Source organism: Aethalodelphis obliquidens, unplaced genomic scaffold, assembly GCF_003676395.1.
Source record: "Aethalodelphis obliquidens isolate GAN/ISIS:26980383/991018 unplaced genomic scaffold, ASM367639v1 scaffold123, whole genome shotgun sequence".
NCBI lineage: Eukaryota > Metazoa > Chordata > Mammalia > Artiodactyla > Delphinidae > Aethalodelphis > Aethalodelphis obliquidens.
In genome coordinates, this window is record NW_020838067.1 from 1,280,799 (window position 1) to 1,301,513 (window position 20,715).

At 47.1% G+C, this 20,715-nt stretch overlaps 1 protein-coding gene and 1 pseudogene across 2 annotated transcripts in view; both read left to right on the forward strand.

Moving 5' to 3' along the window:
• Nucleotides 1-19,213, forward strand: part of KBTBD12 (kelch repeat and BTB domain containing 12) — a 44,453-nt gene extending 25,240 nt beyond the window's left edge. Inside the window, exons 4-5 of the mRNA XM_027098413.1 lie at nt 4,471-4,668; nt 18,928-19,213. Coding sequence (XP_026954214.1) covers nt 4,471-4,668; nt 18,928-19,109 — 380 coding nt within the window. The 3' untranslated portion in view covers nt 19,110-19,213. The remainder of the gene's footprint in view (nt 1-4,470; nt 4,669-18,927) is intronic.
• Nucleotides 3,361-3,817, forward strand: LOC113615703 (60S ribosomal protein L28 pseudogene; annotated as a pseudogene). The gene has a single exon (XR_003431090.1). The product of XR_003431090.1 is annotated as a 60S ribosomal protein L28 pseudogene (transcript).
• Nucleotides 19,214-20,715: the final 1,502 nt, after the last annotated feature.

Here is a 20,715-nt window from a genome sequence, read left to right on the forward strand (position 1 = left end):
AACCTCAAAGTAAACATTTAAGAGAGCTTCGCCCCTACAGCCATCAATCATAGATGCAGCGGACAATTAAACTGAGATCACGCAAACCTAAGACCAGAGGCTTCAGTGAGCCCTGCTTCACTTACACAATGTCCTGGAACACGAGAGAGGAAGAATGACCATCACACGGAGTGCATGGGAAGAACTAAAAGGAAATTCCCATCATAGTACTTGGGAATAGTTTACAGCGCATGTCCATCCTCCTCACCCTCCTCCACCTTTACATAGTTACCTATAAGTTAACCTTTGCAATTTGAAATTGGAATTATTATCCGAAACTTACAGATGAGAAAACTGAGACTTAGAGAAATTATACTGACCAAAGTTGTCCAGCTATAAGTGGTGACACAGGCATATGAACCATGGTCTGTTTCTGAAAGCCCACATGCTTTTTCCCTGGCCCACGGGAGCCTTCAACAGTGAATATATTATTAAAGCTTGTTGAGCCGTGCAAGCAACTTTGGGAGCTGGTGGGAACTGCTCCAGACTCACCCTCCCCTTTGGGGTGCAGCCTGCCACCTGAAGGCAGGACTGCAGGCAGAAGGACGTCAGGAACCAGCCCCGCTGTGTTCAAGGCCCCATGGACAGCAAGTCCTAGAGGATGTCAGGGAAGGACCACGCCCCCACCCTCTGCCAGTGCCCGGCCAGGCTTGGTGTGGGGAGACGGTTCCTCCCATGCCCTGCAGAGGGAAAGACTCTATGACCACCAAACACAAAGAGAGCAGGTCTTCATCTTGGTAGAAATAAAAGAGGAGAGAGAGGCATCTTCTTCTATAATCCACACCCCCTGACCCCACCAAAAAAACCTAAAGTATATATTTTGCACTGGAGGTCCACTGGGGTATGACTTGCAAAGATAACTTCTATTTGCCTGTTTTTGAATAAAGGAAAGTCAGGCGCAGAGGTACTGATGGCATGTAAATGAAAGATATGAAGTATCTCATTGAAATTCTAAAGATGTGCTGATCCTACCCCAGGATCAAGAGTTCTCTTGTCGTGCTGGTGCTGACTTATTAATAAAGACCATGCTTTTATTTGATTATTTATGTAATCAGCATTCACTTTCAGTTCAAGCTCATTAAGTCGCTGGTAACAGAGTGGTGCTGAGAGTGTACTTGGTGGTAGAATTACATCCAAGTGAGACAGAGAGCGTATTCAGGGGCGGGCGGTCAGAAACAAAGGCAGAGCCTGCAAGCCCGTGTCACCCGAGTGGAGCCTGTGAACTGTCTGACAACCAAACAGAAAGGGTACCTATGTAGAAGTTTAGTTTTGTAGCGTAAAGGCTGAACGTTATAATTAAATACACTTAGTAAAAGGGAAACGAAAATGACAAGCACTCTAATTATTTCAACAACCGAGAGAATAATACCCATTCTTTATATGCTTTATGTGGGGGAAGCTTTCTTAACGGGCTTTTATGTGAACTTCTGATTACGCCCAGGTTGCTGGCTGCTGGGTGTGCCCAGACTGGCTCTGAGCGACTTGCATTTCATCTGTTTGCCCCCACTGACTGGTCTTCTAAAGTGCTCGTACTATAAACCAGCCGAATAGTATCTCTTACGGAGCAGGTAGCCAAATCATCTTGTTCTTACCTGATGGGTGGCTGCCATGGTCAACTGCTAAAGATAAATCCTCTTCTTTAAGCCCATCCTGCCCCACAGATAGGAAATTCCACTTTTTGTTGGACTAAGAAGCCTCCAGCTGCCCCAGCGCCACACTGGAAGAGGGCCTGTGAACAACAGAGTGTGCAGTTAACTGAGGCCGGCGTGTCCCCTCCTTGGAAACGCTGCTGCTCAGACTTGGCACGGTAACGGGCTAAATTATTTATCCAGGAGGAAAAGAGGGAAAGCAGCTAAGAGCTTCCTGAGTTTATAGCCTTGATCCCTGGGTTCGTACTGAGACAGGAAACAGGCCAGGCTCCATAGGCAAAGAGAACAAAAAGGTTCCCTCTGAAGTCCTCTTATGTCTGCGTGAGTCCCAACCAGGGTGAAAATAAGCTGTTCCCATCAATCTTCTCGGATTCACTGAGTACCAAGTGTCAGGCACTGTGAGATATAAGACAGGTGAAAAGTGGTCTTTGCCCTCAGTGAGCCTGTAACATATCCACTAGGCCAGCGGAAGCTGAGGAAAAGTTAACTTTCTGGTTCATTCATTCCAGACCCGCACATGTCAGGCACTGTGCTAGGTCCTGGGGTGCAGTACTGAAGGAAGATAGGAAACCATGTGATGATGCACGGAAGGACCATCCGACCAGCATGACGACGGGAAAGGGAATTAAATAACACAAAAGAGGAAATGCCACGAGGTGTCATGTGATTAATCTCTAAGTGACACATTGAGTAAAGGCCATGTGATGAGAGCAGTCTCGGTTCTGGTCTTGGTGTTGCTATAAACAACAGAGCCAAGCCCTCACCCACACCCCACTGCACTGACCCTTCCAGGACCCTCCAGGGTAGCCTGAGGCCAGCACTCTCCCAACTTTGATTGGTCGTGTAGACCAGGTCACCAGATTGGGTCTGCATGGAATGAGGTCACCGAAGAGAGGACTGTCTCTCCTTCCAGGGGATTCACCTCCATCCCAGGAGCCACGCTTCAGATCAGGAAATATAGCCCTGACATTTAAGACCTTTCATTGTGGTACAAAAAAGGTCACCTACAAACTTGTGCTTCTTATTACAGCGGATTGGAAATTCTTATGCCATTACTTTCCCATGGAGCGTTGTACTTAAAGTCACAACTATGTAAATGGTATTTCTGCTACTTGCTACAGTCTCTGGACTTCTGAGTGTAATGTGTATCTCTTTTAAGGTACTTGTCATGATGTCGCTATCTGTTTATTTGTGTATATGGCCCTTTGCACCACATTAATTTCTTTTCTTTTTAAAGTTTTTTTGGATGTGGACCATTTTTCAAGTCTTTATTGAATTTGTTATAATATTGATTCTGTTTTATGCCTTGATGTTTTGGCCACGAGGCATACGGGATCCCAGCTCCCCAACCAAGGATCGAACCCTCACCCCCTGCACGGGAAGGCGGAGCCCCAATCACTGGATCGCCAGGGAAGGCCCCACCCCATTAATTTCTTAATAACGGCAAGAAACATACCTCGCTCATCTTTCTCAGCTCCTCATCATGAGCATGCTGCCTTGCGAGTAACAGGTAATCAGGGAATATCTACCGAATGAACTGTGTCACTCAAAAATGGAAGACGCATCACGCATTTGTGTTTGGGGCTTCCCTCTGACCCCCAAACCTGAAATTTACCGAAGATTGGCCCTGCTCTAATGGGGAAAAATTCCTGCCACTTAAGTAAAGAGGAAGGCCGTATCCGGCCGCCGCCACGAGAGGAGCTGCCGCCATGTCCGCGCATCTGCAATGGATGGTCGTGCGGAACTGCTCCAGCTTCTTGATCAAGAGGAATAAGCAGACGTACAGCACCGAACCCAATAACCTGAAGGCCCGCAACTCCTTTCGCTACAACGGGCTCATTCACCGCAAGACTGTGGGCGTGGAGCTGGCGGCGGACGGCAAAGGGGTCGTGGTGGTCATGAAGCGGAGATCCGGCCAGCGAAAGCCAGCCACTTCTTACGTGCGGACCACCATCAACAAGAACGCCCGGGCCACCCTCAGCAGCAGCCGGCACATGATCCGAAAGAACAAGTACCGCCCGGATTTGCGTATAGCTGCCATCTGCAGAGCCAGCGCCATCCTGAGCAGCCAGAAGCCTGTGACGGTGAAGAGGCAGTGGACCCGCCCCACCAAGAGCTCCTGAGCAATCTGTCCCCTTCCCCAATGCAATAAAGCTGTCAGCTGACTTGCCGCAAAAAAAAAAAAAAAAAAAAAAAAGCGGGAGAAGGACTTCCCTGGTTGTCCAGTGGTTAGGACTCTGCGCTTCCACTGCAGGGGGCCCGGGTTCGACCCCTGGTCGGGGAACTAAGAACCGGCATGCCGTGCGGAGCAGCCAAAAATAAAAAATAAAATAAAATAAACAAGAAGAGAAGGAGAGACAGGCTGGCAATGATGGGAATGGAAAGGATGTTTGCCTCTCTAGCCAGGTCTGTGGAATCATAACGAACAGGAAGGCAGATGTCAGAACCGGGTCACCCTCACATTCAAACCGGAAATTCTTCCTCTAAAGGGAGGGTCATTGTGTGAGCCAGTGTTGGATGTTGTAGGTTATAAAGCCTGTGGTGGAATCAGCCTCATGGGTGAGCACAAACAGATAGAATACTATGGATAAAACGAGATTAGCCTTGGCTAAGGAGTCCACAGTAGACATTACCATTGCTTACAAATTATCTCAGAAGAAGCACCAGGCAACAGAAGCACACCAAGGTCCATGAGCCTGAGATACAGACCCGGCAGAAAGGGGGCACTGCCCATGGGGACATCTCAGCTCTGGTCACCTCCTTTCTGTGTCACCCTCTGCAGGTGGAATCGGCTGCATAGGTCGAGACAAGGGTCAGGTTCGGAAGTGCCTTGACACGGTGGAGATCTACAACCCAGACGGGGACTTCTGGAGGGAGGGCCCACCCATGCCCAGCCCCCTGCTCTCACTTCGCACCAATTCTACCAATGCAGGAGCCGTGGACGGGAAGCTGTACGTCTGCGGGGGCTTCCACGGAGCAGGTACTGGTCGAGTTTTAAATGTTTTGTAACCTCCTTTGATGTCGATTTTCACCTCCCTTAACTGACCCAACGAACAATCCTAAGAGCAGGGGGCACTGGCAAAAGCAGTGACCTTGGGCAACTCACCAACCTCTGACCTTGGGTTTTCACGTCTACAAAGTGGGGCTACTCCCTCCACGGGCTGTCATAAGAATTAAGTGAGACCTGGTCTGTAATGTGTCTGGCACACAGCAGACACACAATAAACATGAGTTGAACACGACAAGAGGAGAAATGGGGGAGGGAAGGCTAATGCCAGATTGTAGGACTAAAGGAGAGATTTAAAAATACGAAGAGGGACTTCCCTGGTGGGGCAGTGATAAGACTCTGTGCTCCCAATGCAGGGGGCCCGGGTTCGATCCCTGGTCGGGGAACTAGATTCCACATGCTTGCTGCAACTGAGAGTTTGCATGCCGCAACTAAGGAGCCCACATACTGCAACTAAGGAGCCCGCCTGCCACATCTAAGACCTGGGGTAGCCAAAATAAATAAGTAAATAAGTATTTTTAAAAAAATAAATAAAAATATGAAGAATGCATGGAAATAGGGGAATGACCAGAAACGCGGGGGGTTAGCTCTGCATTTATTGATCTTTACTGAAATCCTGCCCTCGGAATACTCTCTTACTCCCCACTACTGACACGAGAAATAAATTGCTTGAAAGCCTTTCTAAGATAATACCTAATCTACGTGTTTATTACCAAACTCAGCTTCCACATATCTAACTGCCACCATCATTACAATCTACAGTACGGATTTATACTTTTTTAAAGTAACAGGGAGATTTTTATTCTTTTTTTTTTTAATATTTGTTTATTTATTTATTTTGGTTGGCTGTGCCGGGTCTTAGTTGTGGCACACCAGATCTTTTAGTCAAGGCATGCGGGCTGTTGGTGGTGGCATGAAGAATCTAGTTTCCCAACCAGGGATTGAACTGGGGCTCCCTGCCCTGGGAGCACGGCGTCTTACCCACTGGACCACCAGGGAAGTCCAGGGAGATTTTTAAATATGCACAAATTTAATACGTAACTGTCTCCAAAGTTTGATTAGTTGCATCAGTAAGTAGGGCAGAATGCAGCTACAGTAAAAATGATTAACAGTTTAATTCTAAGCTTCCTAATAGAAGTACTAGGCCAGGAAAAACATAGCCAGGAAAAACATGTCCCAGGAGTACTTACAATTTTGGAAGCATGCCCAATTAAAACAGAGCTGCCCCTGCAGCAAAACCAAGCCTGCTATACACCTCCCTTCATTTTTAAAGCACGTAATTATATGTAAGTTAAAGAATAAAGTTTTCATTAGGAATTAAGAGACTTAGGAGGTATATGAACCAAATACAATGAGTGGACCTTATCTGGCTCCTGATTCAAACAAATCTTGTGGAGAAAGATATTTTTCAGGTAATCTGGGAAATTTGAGTGTGGACTGGAGTATTAGATGATATTAAGGAATGGTTAATTTTAGGTCACAATAATAATGGCATTGTAGTTTTATATGAAAGAGGAAGAAAAAGGAAAAACGTTATGAACGATGAGAGACTGTGTAGAAGTTTTTATGGATGAAAATGACATGCTGTCTGGAACTTGTGTTAATCTACTCCAGCAAATATTTTTAAACAGTGAATGGGGATGGGGGGCAAAAATAGATTTTACAACGTTGGTAAAATGTTGATCATTGTGAAAGCTGGATAATGGCTACAGGAGCTTTATTTACTAGATTTTTTTTTTTCTTTCCGCACCACTCGGCTTGTGGGATCTTAGTTCCCTGACCAGGGATCAAATCCCAGGCCCTTGGCAGTGAAAGCGTGGAGCCCTAACCACTGGACTGACAGGGAATTCCCTATTTACTGGTTTTTGTATTCTTGAAAGTCCCCATGATAAGAAGCTTCAATTTTTCTTTCTCTATTTGTTCTTCAGAGAACTTTCCAAAATGTTTAACGGTTCTAATATCTTTTATATTACACATCACATGCTTGTGTAAAGGTAGTAACCTGTCACAGTAGCAAGAAATCTGGCAGGGCAAGGAGATCTTTTAAAGACCCCTGTTGCAACCCCGTGAGTGAGGAGGCCTTGGAGGAGACAGGAGAGCGCCCAGGTGCTGGACCATTCGCCGCCCCCCACTCTAAGACACACAGTACCCCCCCCGCCAGGGCCCTGCTCTCCATCCCCTGGCTGCACGCTTTCTCTTGACCAGAAGAGAAGGGCAGAGAATACAGAGGGCGGCCTCAGGACCTCCAGAGCAGTGGGGGGTAATTAGTGTCTAAGGATCTGGAAGATACTCTCTTTTGTCTTGTTTCCTTGTCCTATTTTCCTTTGTATAATACTGAGTTAGAGAATTGATATCCCCAGTTTTTCAAGAATGTCTGAACTCACCCTCTGAGCTGATGTCTTTTCTTGGAACTGTAATGGACTAATAATGCTTCCAGCCAGAGGGAAAGGGATTTACTATGCGAGCTCTCAAAGTCCCTTTTAATTATTTGGTTTTAAGATGGAAAATTGTCCCGGATTAGCTAAGTGAGTTGTCAGTGGGGTTTTATGGAAAACAGAACAATTGTATAATAGCGTGCCCATTACAAACTAGAGATCTCAGCGTCAGACCTAAAAACAGGCACTGAATTTTCTCTCCTTGTGTGACACAAACCTACTCATCCCATTTATTTACTCAAAAAAACACAGTCAAGAAAGTACTCTTTTAATCTGCTTAGTTAATTCCATAAAAATGTATTGAAACAAACTGTTTAGAGGCACTTGGGCTACAATTTTGAGATGCTCAACAGTTGATGGGAAAGACAGACACCAAAACACGTAATAAACATAGTAATTGCATATTGGTTAAAATAGTAGATTGAACACCTCTGTTTTCTCCCACGTCCCACGAAAATGACGGTAAATGGAATGAACACAGTCAGACAAAGAAAAGAGGAGAGAGGGCAACAGCAACACAATTTTGGAAGCAGGAAAGCAGATGGATGAATAACTGCCCAGACATGAGACAGTTCAGGCTAACCTGGCAACAGGAAAAGGAAGCACAAACCACAGAACTCCAGGGAGTCTTGGGGGTGGACAAGTCTGGAAGAGGGAATGAAGGTGACGCTGAAAACACGAGGACAGCGGAAAGACAGGAAGAGCCCAATCTCCTGCCCTTCCCTCGACACTGAGATAAAGCCCCTCCTGCACCCCAACAAAGACCGAAGCTAAGGATGGGGGTGAGGGAGGCAATCAGTACTGAAAACAGGGAGCAGAAGAGAACAGCTACACACTGAATCTGGAGATCAGCAGCTTTCTTCGTCTTCTGGCTCCCAGACGTGGGCAGCCATAATCTCCAGGCAGGAGACAGGAAGATTCTTCTTTGGGAATCTGACCTGCCCCAAAAAAAGGCAAAGCCAAATCAATCACCCCACAGAGAACCTCACGGAAAAGGCTTCCATGGTATCCCTCTCTTAAAAATGAGCAAACAGCTGGGGCTCATCAGACCTTTGAGGAAAGCATGTACAGAAAAGACAGAAATCAAAACATAAAAGAAGAAAAGCAACTGGAGGAAACGGGCTGTGCCAGGAGGAGACGCGTCCTCGGAGGTTAAAAATATGACAGCAGAAATTGTATATACAACAGAAAACTTGGAGTGTAGAGCGGAAGAAACTTCTCAGGAAGCAGAGCAAAAAGCAATTAGATAGAAAATGAGAGAAAGAGAAAGTAAGTCCATGAGGTCCAATGGCTGAATAGGAGTTTCAGTAAAAAAAAAAGAATAGAGAAAATGGAGGGACAAAACATCCATGAAATAAATTAGGAAAATTTCCCAGAACTAAACTTACCAGTTGAAAGGAAACACCTCATCCCCAGCAGAGTGGAAGAAAACGGACACAGAGTAAAGCACATCCCTGCAATGTCACAGAACGCCAGGGACAAATGAGGATCCTGAAAGCTGCCAGAGAGAAAGGACTCATCTCGTAAAAAGTGTCAGGAATCAGAATAGCACCACACTTAGGAAACGTGACACTGGAAGCTAGAAGAAACTTAAGCTAATGCCTTCAAAAACCCTAGAGGAAAGTTACCTTCTACCTACACTTCCGTACTTGCTGAACCTCTAAGTGTGGGAGCACGTTTTCAGACATGCAATGTTCCCAAAATTTATCTCCTGTGCTCCCTTCTGTTAGGTTTTGCTTCCCAACAACGAACACCTAAGCCAAGTACTAGAGGACAGGGGGCCAGGAGACAGGATTAAACACAGTGGAGGGAAGGATACTGAGGGGAGATCCAGGGATGACAGCTTGTACAGTGGCCTGAACAGCCAGTTCAGAAGGCAGCTGGTCAAAGGCTCTAGGGGAGGGGACTTCCAGAAGAGAAAACTGATCAAATCTTAATATTCTGCAAGATTTAGACACTTGGAGAAGAGCAATGAAAACTAACAAAAATAAAACAATTGACTTGAGAGGAAACAAGCAGTTATGCAGGAGAGTGTGTCACCCGGTCATGTGTGAATAGCACTGATAACAATCATGTCTAATCATGTCAGTGGTAAACACGGAGCCTCAACCCTTCGGGGGAGTGGGGTACACACGGTGGAGATGTAGAAGAAAGCTGAAACCACATTTTCTACAGTGGAAGTCAGGAGTGCATGGCTTCATCTGAGAAATCAAGAAGTTGCAGTAGGGACTTCCCTCATGGTCCAGTGGACGCGGGTTCGATCCCTGGTCGGGGAACTAAGATCCTACGGGCCACGGGGCAACTAAGCCCGCGTGCCACAACTACCGAGCTCAAGCGCCTCAACTACAGAGAAGCCCGCGTGCCGCAAATTAAAGATTCCACGTGCCTCAGTGAAGATCCCGCGCGCCACAACTAAGACCCGACACAGCCAAAAAATAATAATAATAAAAATAAAGAAAATAATTTTTTTTAAGAAAAGAAGTTGCAATAGTATAAAATATGTTATTTATAGATGACAGTGTTCAGTGCCAGAAGAATCAGCCAGGTTGAAAGGCAGAAAATGGGGAGGTGGGTAGGACACAACCACCTTTAAGGCCTGAACCTTGTTGAGCTGTTTGGCTCTTTAAATCCTGCGCGTGTATAACTGATAAAACAAAAGCAAATTTGAGATACATAAATAGAGTACATGTAAGAGAGGAACAATGAGGGGAGTATTAAGGAAAATATTAGCAGGTGAGCCTACTGGGAGGTAATCCTCTGTGGGTCTCATGCATCTCTGAGCATCTGGGAGCAGAGACACTGCCTGCCTTTGTTCTGGAAGACCCTTTCAAGCGTGTTTGTACAGCAGACAACCTTAGAAAAGAGAGACAGTGTCTCCCTCTACCACAAGGGCCATTATAAAAGCTTCCGGTTCCTAAGCTTAGGGCTCCCGTCCTACAAGGCAGCCCACTGGTTGTACAGGTGTCGCCTGACACTCTCCATGCTGCCCTGTGGGATTTGCGGCTCAAATAACTGTACTTTTAAAATGCGGACACACTGCCTGCTGCTGTTGCTACGAGCGACCCCGTCCTTCCTCTATGACCAGGAGTTTCGTGTTGTAAAGTCTAAGACTCTTCACAGTTCTTGACAGAACTGTTGAGTTCTTTGACTCAGCAGAGGAAAGTCAGAATCAAAAACTCTGTTCTCCACCCCCAGCACAGAGTGAGGAAGCCAACATTATGTTTCCAAAAGATCAGAGCTCATAACACCAACTCTTCACACACTTACAGAATATAGAAGAGGAGGGAACATTTCCCAACCCTTTCTATGAGGCCGGAATTTCCCTGATAGCAAAACTGGACAAAGACATTCCAGAAAACTACGGGCCAACGTCCCTTATGAATACGGTTGCAAAAATGCTCAGTAAAATACTAGCAAGCTGAATGTAGCAACATACAAAAAGAATTATGCATTCTAACCAAGCAGGCTTTATGCCAGGAATGAATAGCTGGTTCACCGTACAAAAATTAATCAGTGTAATACACCGTATTAGGCAGACCTGCTCTAAAAAAGGAAAGTTACAGGAAATTCTTCAAATGAAAGGCAACTGGTATCGCTGAGAAACTTGGAACCTCAGGAATCCAGGAAGACAAAGAGAAATAGTGAATACCCGGGTAAATATAACGGACATTTTTCTCCTCTTCAGTTCTTTAGCACATGATGGCAGTCGACAGGAAAAATTTTAACACTGTCTGATAGTGTTCTCAGCGTGGGTTAGTGTTACACAGAGAGGGCTGTCTCCCTTGTGGTGACAATTAAACGTAATGGGGTAGGTAGGCTAAGGGACTAGATGGAAGTGAGGGGGGTTCCTGCACCCACTTGAAGTGATGAAGTATCAGCGAAATAGTCTGTTAAAAGTTGCTGTACTCCTGGGCTTCCCTGGTGGAGCAGTCATTAAGAATCCGCCTGCCAATGCAGGGGACACGGGTTTCAGCCCTGGTCCAGGAAGATCCCACATGCCGCGGAGCAACTAAGCCTGTGTGCCACAACTACCGAGCCCGTGCTCTAGAGCCCGCAAGCCACACCAACTGAGCCCACGTGCCACAGCTACTGAAGCCTGCGTACCTAGAGCCCGTGCTCCGCAACAAAGAGAAGCCACTGCAGTGAGAAGCCCATGCACCACAACAAAGAGTAGCCCCCGCTCGCCGCAACTAGAGAAAGCCTGCACAGCAACAGAGACCCAATGCAGCCAAAAAATAAATAAATAAATTTTTTTTAAAAAAAAGTTACTGTAATCCTTAGAACAACTACCAAAAAACAAACTATACAAAGAAGAATGCTTAAAAATTCAAGATAAATTAAAATGGGATATTTAAAATATTCACGTAATCCAAAAAGAAGAAGGAAAGGGGAAACAGAGGAGCAAAACATAAAAGAAATAATAAAATAGTAGACCTGAATCCCAGTGTGTTGATGTTTACATGAAATACAGTGGTCTTTTTTTAATATATAAATTTATTTATTTATTTATTTTTGGCTGCGTTGGGTCTTCGTTGCTGCACGCGGGCTTTCTCTAGTTGTGGTGAGTGAGGGCTACTCTTTGTTGCGGTGCTTAGGCTTCTCATTGCAGTGGCTTCTCTTGTTGCGCAGCGCGGGCTCTAGGTGCACAGGCTTCAGTAGTTGTGGCTCGTGGGCTCTAGATCGCAGGCTCAGTAGTTGTGGTGCACGGGCTTAGTTGCTCCATGGCATGTGGGATCTGCCCGGACCAGGGCTCAAACCTGTGTCGCCTGCATTGGCAGGCGGATTCTTAACCACTGCAGCACCAGGGAAGTCCCAATACAGTGGTCTTTATCAAATCATTTCACCTCACAGACCTTCCACTTGCTTAATCTCATTTTTTAAAGTATTTTTCTTAAGAAAAAGAAAATAAAAAACTAATTTTCTCAAAAGCACCATTTCCTATTTGAACTCCTGTGTATCTCGAAGGGTAAAACACATTCTATATTTCTTATAAATAAGCCCAGGGAATTCCCTGGTGGTCTAGTAGTTAAGACCCCACGTTCCCAGTGCAGGGGGCAGGGGTTCGATCCCTGTTCAGGAAGCTAAGATCCCGCACAATGCACGGCACGGCCAAAGCAAAAAAAAGGCCCAGAATACTCAGAAGTTTGTTTATAGTCATTACTTGGGATGCCAATTACCCCTTGATCAAAAGTGATTTTGGACATCCATTCCTTCAATCGGTGGAAAATATAAAATCTCTGATTAATTAATTGAATTTCCAGACAGCGGAAGACTGTTTCTGTGCCACGTGATTTTACAGTACGCTGATGTACCGCAGGGGGCTGGGGGCTGCAAAGGACGCCCCCCCATCCCAACCTCGTTCGCAGAGGCAACTGCACGTCCTCAGACGGTCGTGTGGCTTTGGTTCTGGTTTTGCCCAAACCGGGTCCCTCCTCTAGGAGGTGCTCACTGCGGTCGCGCCTTGGTTACACTCATCACCCTCTCCTTCCTGCTTGAGTCGGGGGCAGCTATATCACCCTTTTTGCTGACCGCTGGCTCCACCTCACTAGAGAGGGTAGGTAACACCCCCGCCTGAGGACAAGCCCACCAGCTGGACAGGCCAGGTCAGCCTGTGCTCAGTAACCCGGTTTATGATTTATGATTGACTCACATACCTATTCATTCAAAATGCAATGGAACTTGACATAGCTTATAGAGAGGCACATGACACAATAAGATAGAAATTAAAATAAATCAGGGGGCTTCCCTGGTGGCGCAGTGGTTAAGAATCCGCCTGCCAACGCAAGGGACACAGGTTCGAGCCCTGGTCCCGGAAGATCCCACATGCCGCGGAGCAACTGAGCCCATGCGCCACAACTACTGAGCCTGTGCTCTAGAGCCCACGAGCCACAACTACTGAGCCCATGTGCCACAACTACTGAAACCTGCGAGCCTAGAGCCCGTGCTCCACAACAAGAAAAGCCACGACAATGAGAAGCCTGCAAGTGCAACGAAGAGGAGCCCCCGCTCGCCGCAACTAGAGAAAGCCGGTGTGCAGCAATGAAGACCCAACGCAGCCAAAAAAAAAAAAAAAATCAGGAAATGGGATGAAGGGAAAATAAAGACATATACACACCACTATATATAAAATAGATAAACAACAAGGACCTACTGTACAGCACAGGGAACTCTTCTCACTACTCTACAATGTCCTATATGGGAAAGAATCTAAAAAAGAGTGGGTGTATGTGTGTGTATAACTGATTCAGTTTGCTGTGCACCTGAAACTAACACAACATTGTAAATCAACTATACTCCGATATAAAATAAAAATTTTTTTTAAAGAGGAAAAAAAAAAAGCAAGCCAGATGGGGTAAAGTCGCCAGCGCTCTCATGCACTGGCTGTATGAGGACCACCAGTTCATCTCTGGTCCCTCTAGAGGCCAGAGCTGAAAGGACCACACGCCCAGCTACGGATTTGCAGTGTCCTCAGAGGGGAACAAACCACTGCTAGAGGGGCACAGCTTTTAAACATGGAGAATTTCTCCCCGTAGCCTCATATAGGGCAGTGGGAAATGTCCTCAATAATATTTCTGTAATAAATAAAACGCAAGTCAGCATTTCACCGAAGAGCACCGAAGAGCACCGAAAAAAACTCTATAAGGGACTAAAAAATATCCCACGCTTTCAGTTTTCTGACAGTCTCACTGAATTGTACGATGAGATCTAGACTAAGGTGGTGCTTCTCAAGTTTGTCCACTGGAGGATATCCAACAACAGGGAGCAGCCCTAAGGCACGTGGGGCTACAGCTGAGGCGTCTGCCACACTCACAGCATGCCTTTGGCATTCTCATCTTCAAACGCTTACGCGAATTCTTTATTTGCTTCGTATAAAATAACGTTTTCAACTGCTGACCCCTGGAGGCGGCCGGCCTCAGGGAGAGTTTCCTGACTCCTCGAGTGAGTAAGATGCTGTTGCATTAAGTGTCTGTTTTTGGAGAGTTAACTGAACTGAAACGAGCTGACACTGAATTCGGCCACCGGTTTCTTCTTCCTTGTGAGAGGACAGCGTTTCACGAGCCCAGGCTCACACACACGGGTAGGTACACAGCTCGCTCTCTGAGCTCCGTTAGGGTGGGAGTTTAGGAGAGCACCGGGTCGGCCCACCGCGGTGTGTGCCCTGTCAGGCGGTCCTGGCGGGAGCCCGGATCCCCGGTGTGGCTTCTTCCTGAGTCCCCGGCCACACCCAAGTCTGGAACGACTCAGTACACTCTCCCCTTCCCAGTCAAGAAAGCTCACTCATTACCTTCTTTACTTCTTTGGCACTAATGCGGTAATTTTCATTCCATGTAAATTAGAGATTTCTAGGAAAGATGGTAATACCCATACATCGTTTAAAAAAATACGTCTCGGGCTTCCCTGGTGGCGCAGTGGTTGAGAGTCCGCCTGCCAATGCAGGGGACACGGGTTCGTGCCCCGGTCCGGGAAGATCCCACATGCTGCAGAGCGGCTGGGCCCGTGAGCTTGCGCGTCCGGAGCCTGTGCTCCGCAGCGGGAGAGGCCACAACAGTGAGAGGCCCACGTACCGCAAAAAAAAAAAAAAGTCTCCCCAATAAACACTGAAATGAGCGAAAGGAAGCAAAATTAATGAAGAAAACTCCGTCTACTCTAAAATTTTACAAGCCCCAGCCTGCATTAATTTGAATAAAGACATTGCAAGCCTTCATCCAGCTAAACCAAAACAAAACGAAACAGAAACCCAGGTGTGGGAGTGGTAAAACACATGTTCCAAGACACCGGCAGTAAAGGAGCCAGAGAAGGCTCCTCCACCTCAACAGGAGGACGGGCAGGAAGAGGAAACGGTCGTCCCGGACGTCTGCCCCTCGATGGGCGGCCCCTGGGTCAGACCCGTCAGCCTCTCGCCGCCAGGGCTCTGCGGGGAATGGTGGTTTCCAGCACTGACGCCTGCCAGCAGCCGCAGCGAGAAGGCCAGTGGGAGCCCCCAGCCTGACTGGGCCACCCACAACCCTCTCAGCTGCCCTCAAGCTGCCGAGCTACCTTCCGTCCAGTAAATCCCCACTTTGCTAAAGCCGGACAGAATTCGTGTCTGCTGGTGCCGCCAGGAACTCTTAACAGACTCAACAAGCATGATTCCTTTTGCACTTAACAACACAACTCAGAGACATATAAAACAGAAACTACACAAACCACAAGATAAATGGATAAATCCTCAAGAACTGCATGGACTTTGAGGCACCTGTCTCAGAAAGTCACAGACCCAAAAGATTTTTTTCTAAAAAATTAAAGGAAAAAAAGATTTTGAGCTTCATGTCTACGTAAGTTCTTAATTTAAGCTAATTACAATTAAATAAAAGTTAAAAATCAGCTCCTCAGTCTCACACTTCAAATGTGTCTAGTGGTTTCTGTATTGGACACTGCAGATTACAGAACATTCCCTTTATCACAGAGTTGTATTGTACGGAGCTGATATCAAAAAGATGTGGTGTGTATATATTTCTATTCCGTGGAACATTATTCAGCATAAAAAAGAAGGAAATCCTGCCACTTGCCCCCCAAGGATGAACCTGGAGGACATCATGCTAAGTGAGACAATCCAGACACAGAACAACAAGTACCATGTGACCTCACTTGCACCTGGGATCCAAAGTAATCCAACTCACAGAAGCAGAGCGCAGAAACGGCGACTGCCGGGGCCTCGGGGGAGGGGACATGGGGAGGCACTGGTCAAAAGCTACAGACCTCCCGCTATACAGTGAAGACGTTCTGGGGGTCTAATACGTGGCTGGTGACTCTAGTTAACACTGGGAATTCCCTGGTGTTCCAGTGGTTAGGACTCGGTGCTTTCACTGCCGTGGCCCAGGTTCAGTCTCTGGTCAGGGAGCTAAGATCCTGCAAGCCGCACCACGTGGACAAAAAAAAACAAAAAAAAATACTGTATTGTATACCTGAGATTTGCTAAGTGTTCTCAACACATACACACACACACACACACACACACACACACGTAACCATGCGGGGTGATGGGTGTGTGAATTAGCTTGATTGTGGTGATGGTTTCACAGCGTGTGCACATCTCAATCATCACATCCTGTACCTTAAATGTATACAATTTTTATTTGTCAATTGTGCCCCAATAGAGCTGGAAAAAGTAAATACTCACTTCCATACCTAATTTTGTAACATGTTCCTTAAAGAGGGCCTCCCAAGTCATATAAGCTTTGGGTCCCACAGAGCCTGTCTCCTCCTGCCTCATCAACAAGCTGCAGGAAACACAGTCCCACCACGTCCTTCTTCATTCGAAAGGGCTCAGTGGTCTCGAGCACAGGCTTTGAGGATCGCAGATCTGGGTGGGAATTCCGGCTCTGCCACTTCTAGCCGTGTGCCTGTAGGCAGGTCCTCTGAGTCTTAACCCCTAGTCTGAAAACAGGGGTAAACTGGTGCTTGCCCCACAGGGTGATGTGATATAACATCTCAGCGCACCCGGCTCACAGTGAGCACAGCACACGCAGCCCACTGTAAGCACACAGTGAGTGTCAGCTATGACTATTTTTTGGTGTTTTTGGAGTGAAGGTTCATTCAGGAAATGCAGGTGAAAAAGGGCATTTTTAGACAAACAAAAGCTGAAGGAGTTTGCCGTAAGAAGACATCCCCTACAGTATGTACTTCGGCATAAGGAAAACTGACCCTGATGAAAAGTCTAAGATGCAGGAAAGAATGAAGAGCAATGCAAGTGTAAATACGTGGGTCATTCTGTGAGCATTTACCGTACAGAACAATAATAATAATATCTTTCAGAGTCTACAGATAGAATGAAGATGCACATCAACAAAGGCTAATAAATTGGGAGGGAAGTAAATATAATTAAACTATTCTAAGGCCTTCCAAGAGAATGGTCAAGGTATTGCTTAACCAGATCTTGGTAAGTTGGGTGTGCAAGCTTTAATCTAGGGTAACCCCCACCAAAAGAATAGAAATGGGGGTGAATTCCCAGGAGATCCAGTGGTTAGGACACAGTGCCTTCACTGCCGGGGCCCAGGTTCGATCCCTGGTTGGGGAACTAAGATCCTGCAAGCCACACAGTTTGGCCAAAAAAAAAACGAATACAAATGGGGTTTATAATTTCTGAATCAGTGGAGGAGAAGAAATGGAATGATAAAAAACACTCAGGGGCTTCCCTGGTGGCGCAGTGGTTGAGAGTCCACCTGCCGATGCAGGGGACATGGATTCGTGCCCCGGTCCGGGAAGATCCCACATGCTGCAGAGCGGCTGGGCCCATGAGCCATGGCCACTGAGCCTGCGCGTCCGGAGCCTGTGCTCCGCAACGGGAGAGGCCAAAACAGTGAGAGGCCCGCGTACTAAAAAAAAAAAAAAAACACTCAGTCTAAAAGACAGCATTAAAGGAGAAAAGAACGAGTGAGACAAGGACGGTTCACAAATGGGATGTCAGATTTAAACCAAAATATATCAGTTATTGCATTAAATGTAAATAGACTAAATGTTCCAGTTAAAAGACAAAGATTATCAGAATGTTCTTTAGAATTGTACCTTTCGCTAGTTATGATATTAGTCAAAAGAATTCTAATGGAACTTATACTAGAGAAAGAGGGTCAATTAAATGATAAATTTATAAATGATAAAATTTGTATTCACTTAATAACAGACTCAAAATGTGTACACTAAAAACTGACAGAACTAAAAGGAGAAATAGACAAATCGATAATCTTAGTGGGATAGCTTCACACAGCTCTCTGAGTAACAGACAGAACAAGCCCACAAAAAGCAGTAAATGTGTAGAAGATCTGAATGACATGACCTAATAGACATATATGAACAACTATAAAACCCACATTCTTTACAAGTACACATAGACCATTTTCAAGTATTGACTGTTATATGCCAGGACAGGGCACTTTTCCATACATTATCCCCTCTTATCATCATAAAGTTGTGAAACAGTCATCTGGGCTGGAAATCTCCCATCTGCCCTCCCAACCCACTCACCCCTTCTCTATCTTACTCTGTGTCCTGCAAAGCTGACCTGTGTGGGCTGCATTCACAGGCTCCTTTCCCCTCTGGCCTCTGGTTGGGTTTAGCCAGAATTGTTGGGAGAAAGAAGGGTAGAATAAGGGCATTTGTTCTCCGCACCCCTCTGCGGGGCTGCCAGGAGGATCCCTGGGGATGGCTAAGCTCCAGGCAGCTGCCCTCTCCAAGTTCCTGTTCCCACCCCTCCCCCGCAGCCTTCCAGGTGGCAATGGCCCAGCTGCTCTTAGTCCTGGGGGCTGTGCCATCCCTCGTGGGTCTTCCTAAACGCTACCCACACCTTTCCAAACTCTCTTAAATTGCCCAGTTAGACTGTGCCATCTGTCTCCTGCGAGGACCCTGGCTGTGTCCCAGCATCCTATCTGCAGTTAAGGAAACGTAAGCTCAGGGAGGCCAGTGACTCAGACGAGGTCGTGAGACCTCCTCCTACAGGTGCAGAATTAAGGACAGTCTCCCCCCTTGCTGGCATCTTTAGTAAATCGTTAACACGACCCTGGCATACCCCTTCCACTTGAGACAACAGTATGCCCTGTCAGAGTGTCTGAATAACTCCTGAATGTGAGTGGTCACGTGGCCTTTCTTGGTTTCTTAAACATCAGGAACACTGTGTCTTCCACAGTACAGTATTGGGCTGTTTGTTAATTAATTTCTGCTGCATAATACCTTTTAGAGGAAGTTGTTTAATAGCAATGATGACCTCTGAATTTACTACTGCGTGATATTTGATATTTTGTCCTCCTCCTCTGCTGTTTTTCAGATCGCCACGAAATTATCTCCAAAGAGATATTGGAGCTGGACCCCTGGGAGAACCAGTGGAATGTCGTAGCCATCAACGCCCTCATGCACGACAGCTATGATGTCTGCCTGGTGGCGAGGAAGAATCCCCGCGACCTCATCCCCCCGCCTTCAGAGTCAGTGGAGGAGGGTGGGGGGCACTGAGGTCTGTGTCTCTGTGGGACCCCCAAGGTGTCTGCCAAGGAGGCACTAGGGATGGAGAGCCCACAGCACGTGTGGGACGTGTGCACTGCATGCGTCGTGACCCGGTGCAGAGCGGCATGCACTGGGCGCTGCAGGGTGTGTGTGCAGAGTCCGCCCTCCGGTACCCAGGCTTTGCAGTGTCTTCCCCAAGCTTGGAGGGTAAGGATGGAACCGCCTGCTTCACCCACAGTTGAGCATAATCAGAAAACAGCCACTCCCAAAATATAATTTAGGGATGACATTTAAATAACACATAGAAATCCATCTATTTTACTTACTGTCTATGCTTCTGGAAGCCCAGTGGATTCAAAGAATGCATTTTGGTAGCTATTCTTCACCAATTTCCCAGGAGTTTCACATGCACAAGGCTCTTGTTTAAGCAGGAACAGTCGGTAAATTCCCTAGAGCTTTCCCAGGGGAAGACCATCCTAGACTGAGACACTTTCTTCAGTGCAGAACTGTGTGACTGTCATGACCGCTCCCCGTGTCCCCAGGTTCCAGCTGCTAACCCAGGCAGGAGGGACAGATCCATGGAAGCTGGAGCCAGTTGGAAACCTGCTTCTGCCACCACAAAACAGGACCAGTCAGACCCAGGGCGGGCTGTCGCGAGTAGGCTAGACTCTCAGAAGGCAGGGCCACACCTGTGTCTTTGCAGGTGTACCCCAAGTGCCCATGGCAGTGCCTGGCACATGCGTGGGTCTTTGGGTGGCCAGCATGGGGATGCCCCTGCTCCAGCCACGTGACCACAGTGGAAGCTGCTAGTTTCCCTGGATGGGGTTGGGCGGGGGGGGGCTCGTGGGAGGGCCATGACTTTTCTAGATGCACTGAGTTCGGGATCTAGGCTCTCGTCCCAGCTCTGCTTCTTAGCACGCTGCATGATGCTGGGCAGCCCAGCCTTTCTAAAGCCTTATTCTCCTCCCGTGCAGAATGGGAAGGAAAGTGCTCCCTAGGGTTGTTGGAGAATTGAGTGCGGAAGTGCTGGGCACAGTGCCTGTGAGACTCAAAACAGGAAGCGTTCTTTAGCTGCTGACACTTTCATTATCATTATCGTCGTAATCAGTATCCCCCGAAGCACAGCGCCCAGAACACCCGGGCTTGGCGTGGCATCTTGGGGTTCCAGGGAGAGATGTGCGTGGGGTCTGAGATCGCTCTGAAGCCCCGGCCCCTCCAGGTCCAGGTGGGGTACGGATAACCCAGGGTTTCTTTTCGGCCCTGGATGCTGCTCCTCTGACCCATATTTGTAACTCTGCCCTCCTGTTGTTGGATAGCGTGAGAGATTCTGCCTCAAACATTTCCCTGTCTTCCCTGTTCTCACCTTAATTGAAGGCTGTCCCAATGTGGCATGGGAGGACTCATAAAACTGGGACTGTTTGCTAGTTCTGTTCCTTGTGAGACAGGATGGTTAGGCGCTGAGCAGGGGGCATGGGGGAAGCGGTCCGGATGCTGACAGAAGCTGCAGCTGCCAGTCACGCCAGCTCAGTCTGTGCTCGTCAAGGAGGCGTCACTGTTCTCACTGATTGACTTTATAATGAGCAAATGCTCTAAAAATGAATATTAAATAAAATGT